The sequence below is a fragment of the Papaver somniferum genome, chromosome 1 (assembly GCF_003573695.1).
Source record: "Papaver somniferum cultivar HN1 chromosome 1, ASM357369v1, whole genome shotgun sequence".
NCBI lineage: Eukaryota > Viridiplantae > Streptophyta > Magnoliopsida > Ranunculales > Papaveraceae > Papaver > Papaver somniferum.
This window is the reverse complement of record NC_039358.1, coordinates 214,502,030-214,512,269: the sequence shown is the minus strand read 5'-3', so window position 1 is coordinate 214,512,269 and position 10,240 is coordinate 214,502,030. Positions and strand designations below refer to the sequence as shown.

Below are 10,240 nucleotides of genomic sequence, written 5' to 3'. Positions count from 1 at the left end.
GTACCGGTACCGTGTTTCTCGGTTCCGGTCCGGGACCGGTACCAGTCGGTACCTTTTCAGCGAAAAAACTGATTGCCTTTTCTTTTACCTGTTTTTTCTATATAACAAATTCTCATTCAAAGCAGCAACTAATAAGTAGCAATATTACTAACAAACCAAACAAACAATGTCTTGAAAATATGGAAAAAAAAAAGTAGCAGTAGCCACAGACAGACACACTAAGTCTTGAAAATGAGAAAATCTGAAAAAAGAACAACTAGCAGTGCAGCTAGTGCTGCAGTAGTCTTGAATCTTGATCTTCTAATCCATGTCAGCAGCACTTGTGGTGTCATCAGTGTTGATAGTACCAAGTAACGCTGCAAAAACAAATAATAGCAGTTAGTAACTATTAGACTATATTTATTACTGCCAAACACAAGTAATAATGTAATATGTTACCTTCTTCAACTGGACATTGTTCAAGGAGCATTGAGTTCTGTTATAAAAAATAAGAACTGGGCATTGTTCTAAGCGTAACTGCATAAGTTCTAAGCATAATTTCATTAAGCATAACTGCATAAGTTACAAATTCTAAGCATTATTTATGTGAGCTTTGTTATGATTAGGATTGCTGGGGCATCTTTTAAAGTGCTTCCACAAGGCAGAAGTTCCATTTCTGAACATGTTAGCCCTATAAGTCCTTCCACAATAATTGCAAGTGGCTTCTTCAACATTTCCCCGAGTGAAATGGCGCCATATTTCCATCACTGACAAGAGAAAAGACTTTTAATGATAACAAAAAGATACAACAAAAATTACTCAAAACTGAGTATGCAGCATAGCAATTCAAGGAGCATTGAGATAAAATTTAGACACATTTGGTTCATCGAACAACTTATGAAGTAAATGGCTAGCCCATAATTACTATCACACACACATTACACAAGCAAGCTGCTAGATTAAGTAGGAAGCACTATATATGCATGTTAATGTGAAAGAATGAAAGTTGTGTAACTTTTTACACAGACAAATATGAGAAACATTTCAACCATCATAAAATTAAAAACTCAAAACATCATAAAATTAAAAACTGAAAACAACAAAATTGGTTAGCTCCAAAGATCTAAAAGAAGTTAAAAGAATACTCAAACAGTATTAATTAAAAAAATTATAAAAAGCCTAAAGAAATACAAAGTACCTTAATGGGTTTCCTTCAGCTTCTTCCTTGAATCCTTTCCCTTCGTCTTCTCCCTGACGTGATTGATAACTTACCCTGTGAAACTGAAACCCTAAATTAAATTAATCAAAAGTCCTAGGATCATCCAGAACTCGACTTCATATAGAAATCCATAGTCCTAGGATTAAAATTAGAGAAGAAAAAAAGCAAAAAAAGTAAAAAACTTACACAAATCAAATCATTGAAATCACTGACTTCTTCTCCTTCTTCTTCTGGATCGAGAGGTGTTGTTCGGTGTTCCGTGTTCACTGATTAATGGAGTTCACTTTCAGACTTCAGAGAATCAGAGACTCAAGAACTCAGTTCTCTCTCTATATCAGTCTCTTAGAGGGAAGAGTCGAACTCGAAGACGGAAAAGAAAAATGAAAATGAGAAAGAGAGAAACCCTATCGTTAAGGTACTATATATACCCCCCTAATCTAACGGCTATATTTGTTCAGTACCCCTAAATCTAATGGCTACGAATGGTCGGTTCTTTCGGTCCGGACGGTACGGGACTTATACAGGACCGTGTACCTGTACCTCATCAGCCTCGGTTCCTATTTTCTGGACCGGTACCTGTACCCCGTTCCTCGGTTCGGGACAAATATCGGCTCGGTTCCGCCGGTTCCGGGACGGTTCCTCGGTCCAGCTCGGTTCCTGTGCACCCTTGGTCATTTACATAGTTCCAATATCCAACAGAGTTGAATAGAAATATCAAATTACCTGAATCAAGAATTTTTCCTTTTTCTTTATCTTTTTCCTATAGATATTTTCATGTTCAGTTCGCCATTACAATGGCAGACGACCCCATTTGCTTATTTTAATTTGCGCATCAAGTTAACACAATTCAAACCATATTCGAATGGTACAATCATCTTGCAGATGCCAACAAGTGAAAATTCCTGGGAATCCAGCTCTCACAGTTCACAGCTCTCCACAAGTAAGGATTCTAGCAGCTCACCTGTGACTCCGTGCAATATAAAACGAAACTCAAGAATTTTTCCTCATTTTTTATTTCCTATTGATATTATCAAGTTCAGTTCGACATTACAATGGTAGACGACCCCATTTTCTTATTTTACTTTGCGCATCAAGTTAACACCATTGGAATGGTACAATCATTACTTGCAGATGCCAACAAGTGAAGATTCCTGGGATTCCAGCTCCCACAGTTCACACCGTGCAATATAAAAGGAAACTCTAGCTTGACCTAGGGTTGCGTCCAGCCGATTATCCCTTGTGACACAACCCTGCAGGACCCATGGGCTCAAAATCCACCCCCCTGCTAACCCACCCACCTTAGTTTTTCACCAAGTCAGGAAAGTCTATGGTTGTAGCTTTTGATGAGGTTTGGCTTGCTTGGATAACCTGCGGGACTCAGCCTATGGCCAATGTAGCAGCGCATATATAAAACCTGCAGCAAATGTTTACCTGTTAAACCCCAAAATACAAAAAACCCTTCTGCCTACCGAAATCATAAAACAACATGGGGAAACTACAAAAGAATGTAAAAAAGGTGAGAAACCTAAAACTGTATGCTCTTGAACCATTCATGTGTTCATTTTCACACAAATGTGAATTGATAAAGGTGGCACAAAACAGGCCCATAAATAGTGCGTGAAAAAATTAATCCCCTCCCTCAAACCAGAAACTTACTATTAAAAAAGGGGAAGTAACACTTGAACCCTGGGTAAAATAGTGATGTGGGAAAAGTAAAAAAACTGGTTTCTGACCATAACGACCCTCCATAAGAATAATTGATCCGTGACCCCCTATTTACCCTTGGATCTCACAATAAACTAGTAGTTCATACAAAACACTGTAAATTTCGCCATTAACTTCCAACCAAATTCTTTGAGATACAATTGGTGGATTCTGGTGAAAGCAGTATCTTTAACAAAAATTTCACACCGCTTAGGGACTTGCCGAAACCTATTCAATTAGACAAGTCACCCTACTTTTGTATTTTCTGCATCAGCTGATAGTTTTCTGATGTAGTTCTATGTTACAAACCAACGAAAGCATGTAAGCAGATGATTCCATGCTACAAATTCAGATATCATAAAGGTACCAGCTCCCCTGACAGACGCATCCTTTATCAATCCAGTGTTTGTAAATATATCTAACATGTGATTACTGATTACAATGTCGTCACTAACTAGATAGTGCCGACAAATAGAGAAAAATGTTGAAAACTAGGACAGGAATTGATCAAAAATCTCTTAACCAAAAACCATGATAGCAACTCTCGCTGAGGCAACTGAAGACACGAAAAATGTGTTGGATAAGATCTTCCGAATCGAAGAAAAAGCTTTTTGACTAAGGAAAAAGGTACTCTAATCCTCCACACAAGCAGGCACAAGAAAAACAAGCGAAGTAGAAGCTCTGCCAAAAGCAAGACGAGGAAATGGAGTTATCACAGAAGCAGGAGCTTACCCTGATCGACTCCAGCTTTCTGTCCATGACTAAGAAGGTGGAAAAATATTTCCCTAATGACTATCTCTGAGTGGGAGCGACTAATAATGATGACTGACACCTACACTTCTAATGAATAAAACTATAAAAGATATCATCACTTGACATTTGGCTCATGTGGGAACCCTTCATCCTCCCAGTTTATGAGTTATCAATAAAAGTAAAATAAAAATTCCCCACATGAAGAACAAGCTAAAAGTATACGAGAGCATTAAAGCATCAGAAGCAAGCAACTCCTCAATTAGCATTATTATATACGAGTTATATAAGTGAAGTATCAGAATGGAACTTAAAAGTAAAGCAACATTGGAAATGAGAACCAACCTAAATTGCCTTCTTGCCAGCATTTCATGATCAATGAGAGAAGATGTGCATTAAGCTTCCCATGCTTCACCGGTATCCAGATCGAATGACACCAAGAGAGAGCACTGTTGTACACAACCATGTCATTTGTATGAGTGTGGAAAATAGTGCTCTCTCCCTTTGGCGAGCGAAGCTTTCAGTCAACAAAGCTAACTCATCATCCTGCAAGAAGAAACAAAAATGGAAGCAAAAATATATTTGGAATCATATGAGTGGTCTATAACCGACTAGAATCACATCAAAATTGAAGGAAATCAAAAGAAAAATTTATCTTCTTTTGAGTAGGCAATTTTCATCGGGTTCCATTCCAAGATACCTAGCTCCAGTTCCAAGTTAATGTCTATGCAAGTTTTCTCATGCAATAATTAGAAAATCTTTTTAACCTCTTTTTTCTTCCCCACTCAATCACCAGGGTTTACACAAAGCAACAGTGACACCACATATCGCGATCAAGCAATCAAAAATTTCCAAGAATCCGTCAATAATCAATATACTTGTTCCATATATCTGGTAAAAAAAAGAAATATAATTAAAAGGCAGAGGTCTCCCATACAAAACAATTGTGTGAAGTCTCTGAATCAATGCGCAGATAGCCCTCGATCTATGTTTAGCCCGGAGGATAAAATTACAAAGGAAATACTAAGCACAATAGCGCAGGCTGCACAGTATTGACTATGTAACATTAGAAGGTGCACAGGTTTCATAACAGTAACTGATTTTTAAGGCACTTTGTGTCCGGGTATGCAGATCTAATCAAACCTTCTGTACCAGCACCAAATACTGCAAGGTTATTACTGTAGCCTCTAATCATGCCAAGAACCCAAAAACAATAATCAAGCTGATCTTACATAATTAGTAGTACGATGCATGGTTAAGGATGTCTACTTTTTATCAGGAAGACAGGTTGTTCTGCAGTTAATCGTTAGATATGTTAATATTGAAGAGGAATTAAGAAGTACTACAAGTAGGCAACAGTAAGGATTTGTTAAATGGTTTCCAAAGCTCAGGCAAGTTCAGGTAGGTAAACTTAACATTTAACTATCTAGGGAGAAACTCGTTCATAACAATGCTTAGAGGAACTCTGGTCACTACCACACACACAACTAATTGTGTATGAAGCTCAAATAAAGTCAAAACAAAGAATGAGGTATAATAACAAGAACTTGTAGAAAGTAGTAACCAAGCAATAAACATAAAATATATGAACCATGAGCAAACTATATCAAACACATGTCGTACTAAATAACAAGTCTTGGCTGCAGGCACAAACAAAGTCGTGAACGCATAACGAAGCTGATGAATTATAACAATGCAGCAGAAAGAACAAAATCATGAACAAAATAATCTTTGAATACGAATTACAAAAATATAACATGAAATTGATCTGCTCTAGATTGGAGACAAACATATTACTAGTTCTAAGGAATCCATGATATACATTAGGATTGGAAAATTAGAAAAATACATAAGAGAAACATATCATTAATTATACAACTCTTTGATAATTTACTAAAAACTGCAGGAATATAGCAACAACAAGAACCTATAAGATATTCAGGTTCTGGTAATTCCTATATTTTCCCTTCTCCTCCAACATAAGTACCAGACTTAAGAGAAACTAAGCTTTCAAAATAATTAATGGCAAGCCTGGTGAAATTATTATGTTTATTTAGTTCTGTAGCACTTCCATGTTCTGGGTCATACAAAACTAGACTACCATACTTCATGAATAGAATCTTACCATTCCCAAAACACCACACCGGACTTAAAGATAAAACATGGTTGACGATGATGCTCTTATGAGTAATGACATAGCGTCTAGTCCAAGAATTTTGAACTCCATAATCCAGCATCTCCCATACTTCACAATGAATCTTAACACCATTAACGTACGAGTTGACAAGTATGCAAAGGCAGCCTTCCAGCAATCCCAGAATCACACATGGATTCTTATTCTTCTCCAAAAGTTCTTTTGGTAGTAGTTGCAATTCTTTGAAACTCTCATCACTGAAATTCAAAGAGAGTAAGAAAAACTTATCTTGAGCCACGGCTAACCAGTGAAGGTCTCCATTAATGAGCACTCCCCGTCTTTGCATAAACATATAATTAGGAAACCGATAAGGTATAGTTTGCCCAGGTTTCCATGAATTCGATGCTATCGAATAGACTTGGACTAGAGTAGCATCCGTGGTTTCCCGAGCTACACCTATTGCCAACTTGTAATCATCGTTCTTGTGATCATACCCAAACGCACAGATGCTATTCATTTTAATGGGTGAATCGGGTAATTCTTTATATTCTCTTGTGGCTGGGTTCCAAAGACAAAGAAAATCCCTTTTACCATCAGAATCAACCACCCGTATACAAAACAAACCGTTACATGATCCCATCAATCGAACACCATAATTTAAAGATTTGAATGGGTAATCCATTTCAATGGCAGCATCTTCAATTTCACACACTGATGATTCTGATGAATCATAACCAATGGATTTAAGTACCTTATCAGAATAAGCACCTTCAAGCATGAGAATAGGGTTGTTTTTCTGGGTAGTAATAAAACGAAGGTGCAATTTGATAAAGTCAGAGGTAGAGATTAGGGCATACCAATTTTTGCAAACACACTTACATTTAAGTATTGATTTGACTGGTAACCTTAAAAGAATTTCATGGTAGATCTCTTCCGGAATGCTTGACATTTCTCAGCTTCTAATTTTTTCAAAGTGAAAATTAGGGTTTATGTTTGTTTTCTGGTAAAATGAACCCAAGGAAATGATTTTTGGAGAACAAAGAATGTAGCGGAAGTGATGAATCCTTGTTGCAAATAGCCCAATCAAACTAATCTTCCATTTCTAATTTTCGGAGATTTGGGTTTCAGAACAGTTATCCCTTTGAGGAAAAAAGAGAGCTTTTTTTTTTCTTTTCTTTTCTTTTATCTGAAAGGCAAAATGAAGAAGGCATTGGGTTTTGGGTTATTTTGAAACATTTGTCACATCGAGGACCAGTGGAGTTGGCAATTTCCTTGGACAAACTACTGAAAAGATGTGCACACATCTTTGGCTCTTGGTTCACTTTTCACGCTTCATTTAAGCTTCTCTCGGGAAAATCTTGGAAGAGAATTGGAGGGATTTCATCGTGATAACAATGTCTACCAAATTGGTTAGGGGTGTCTTAGTGTCATGTTAAAGGCCGGGTACCCTTCCATTTTTAAAAGGACTAAGGACTGGACCATCTCCTATTTATTCAAACCTAATCATTAAAGAAAAACCGAAATCAAAATCAATTTTTTTTGATAATCATCATCAAATATATTTAAACCTAAAAATCAAAAAAAAAAAACTAAAATCAAAAAATGAAAAAATGAAATGATTTGTAACGACGATAGTCAACAAAATCCTCCAATCCTTCGACATCCTCAAACTGTTGAAGAACACCAATTTCAGTTTCACCCTAAATCGTCGGAAAGATTAAGTGGCATGACTTACGCTAGGATTGCAGATGGAGTTACGGTTAGTTATTCTTAGTTAACCAACCGTAACTATGATTTCTGAAGGTGTTACTGTTGGTGATTGAAGAACTAACTACCGTAAATTCTAAAAAACTATTTGGAATATCCAGATACGGTTCATTTTGTAACCGTAAAAATATTTACGGTTGGTTTCGATTTTAACAATACCAACCGTAAAAATTCTGAGCGGAAATAATTTAAGTTTTTGAGTTTGATTAAGGTTGGCTTTGACTTAAATGTTATCACCCGTAAATAGTTACGGTTGGATACTAACCATCGACAAACAAACTGTAACTTATTTATGGTTCATCTTGTAAGATAACAACCCAACTGTAACTGGTTTATGATTGGATTTTCCCCAATTTTAACCAGTTACGGTTGGATGTTCATCATATACTAATCGTAAATAGCCCCTATTGTTGGCTTCTGTGGTTAATTTCAACGGTAAATGGCTCCTATGGTTGGCTCTATAGTTAATTCCAATTGTAAATTATCCTGAAATGGACATTGGAGCTAAGAGATCAGCCATAATAGGATCTCCGTCGTGGGGTATCTGTAAAATATGATTTTTCTATCATATAGAGATTCACCCACCTCCAATTTACCACTGAAATCACTCATTTTGGTTGAGTAAATCAAAATCTACGTTTTTGAAATAAATCATAGAAGTCTTTCTTTTTTCTCCTCTCCACTTTTTTCCCTCTAGAAAAACCCAATTTATAAATATAATAAAAATTAATGAATCATCATTAGTTAATTTCAATTAGATTATACACACTAACTATATAAAGGTTGATTAGTCATTATAAAAAAAAATTAAGATAGGGGGCTTTTGAAATTACCATCTAATGATCCATTTTGTCCTATTATAGCAGCCCCTCTAATGAATTCAACATCCCCTATAACATGATTCTTGGAAAATGCTATCTTTACCCGTGACTTCTCCCGATAAATAATCCCGACTGAGAGAACAGAGGGACTCACCGTAACACCATTTATAATCCCAATATAGAGAAGCATTTCCAGGACCATACGATTCTCTATCGAGATTTTAGTTGGGAGAAATTTCGATGAGTGTATCACTTGCCGCAAAATCTTATTCCAAACGAAGTCCCAAGACTCCCAACTTGAGTGAGAAGATTAGCGTGTACAAGCCAATTTGTTTTAATTTTTCCACATATTCTTTTTTTAATAAAAACTTAGACAAGCCTAAGGTAAGTACAAACTGCCATTAGTGGTAGGCACCAGTCATGTGATTATTTTTCTTAATTACAAGCCAAAGATAAATAAAAAGATTCAAGATTATGAGTTCTGCGCATAGTATTGAGATTAAATAAAACAGAAGTGATGATGTTGTTTTTGTTTTCTCCGTCTTCATTATCTCTTCTACTTTTTTTATGGTAACTGGAGCGAAATCTCTTCTAGACAACATTTTGATAGAGCATAGTAAATCTGACAAGGATCTCCATAGATTCAGCTTGAATTACAGCATTAGTATGCTACAGTTCTTTAACCCAGTTGAACGCTAGATATGCTCCTATTGTTTCTATTCATTCTTCATTTCATGATGTTCTGGATGTCCTCTAGTCCTAATGGTGTTGCCAGCAAAATCTGTACCAGTTAGAGCAGTGTAATAATAAAGTGTCTCTGGATCTTGTAGACTGGAGATTTTTATGACAATTCCAAAGTCCCTTCTTTGGTCAGCAAAGATGGAAGGTTGAATATCAACATTATCCTCAATATGGTAAAACATATTGTTGAGGATGTGATCCTGAATGTGATGATTTCTTTTACGAGATCAAAGATGTTGTTTACTGCTCTGAGTTGTGTTCCTAGCATTTGGTATGATGTGATTTATTGGTATTCGTTTGAGGAGAATTCTTTGCCAGAAGTTGATGTAGAGCCACAAATCTATTGGTATCCATTTGAACATGCTATTCAAAGATTTTCGTATTAAATTGCTTTCCCGCAAGGGTGTGAATCTCCTGATTATAAGTACAATGTATTAAGAACCGGACCCGGCGTCAACCCAGTAAAATTAGTGGGTCAGGGTTAACTGGTTTAACTAGCGGTTCAACTGGGGTTCACTGGGTCAAACTATATAATAGAAGTTAGGTTAGATAACCCTATTTATTAAGTACGGTATAAGATAAAACTGGAAAAAAAAAGGATAAGGAAACCATTACTCCCCTCGGTCCTTTCGTCTTCTCTAAAAACTTATTTTTTCTTCTCTTTCATAGAATCCGTCTTATACAACTTCATACATACGTTTTTGATTAGTGATTTTTTAAAAACAAATATGTAAAATTAATGTGGAGATTCAAATTATAGTATTTGAATCAAATATAGGTCTGATTAGATTAAATGAATTGTTCTACAATGATTACTCTTTTCCAATTTTGCAATTTATGCGAGTTGTGAATTAAAATTTTAGAAGAGAATCCTCCGGTCTGATCTATGCCGCAATTTCACAATAGATATTCTTCTCCTTTTCTATTTGTTATTTCCAATACTATCGGTATTAGTAATAATGATATTAGAGCATCATAAGATTTTTTTTATAATTTTTTTTTGAAACTACATTACATCATCTGATTATCATAAACCTCATCTATTTATTTATTTATTTATTTATTTATTTTTGTTTCTTCTTGTTCTTCACAGTGGTTTCCCATTGTACTTCAAGTAAACTATCT

General features: G+C 35.8%; 1 protein-coding gene across 2 annotated transcripts; it reads right to left on the bottom strand.

Moving 5' to 3' along the window:
• Positions 1 to 2,188: 2,188 nt before the first annotated feature.
• On the bottom strand, positions 2,189 to 7,078 carry LOC113315518 (F-box protein CPR1-like). 2 transcript variants are annotated; one of them, XM_026563791.1, is made up of 3 exons: positions 5,778 to 7,078; positions 3,998 to 4,198; positions 2,189 to 2,612 (listed from the first exon to the last, which is right to left on the bottom strand). In XM_026563791.1, the coding sequence occupies exons 1-2, from the start codon at positions 6,733 to 6,735 to the stop codon at positions 4,194 to 4,196; spliced, it is 963 nt and encodes a 320-aa protein (XP_026419576.1). In that variant the 5' UTR covers positions 6,736 to 7,078; the 3' UTR covers positions 2,189 to 2,612; positions 3,998 to 4,193. The 2 variants fall into 2 exon arrangements, with proteins under 2 accessions (XP_026419576.1, XP_026419572.1); XM_026563787.1 differs by lacking the exons at positions 2,189 to 2,612; positions 3,998 to 4,198 and adding an exon at positions 4,205 to 4,543.
• Between the last annotated feature and the right edge of the window lie 3,162 nt (positions 7,079 to 10,240).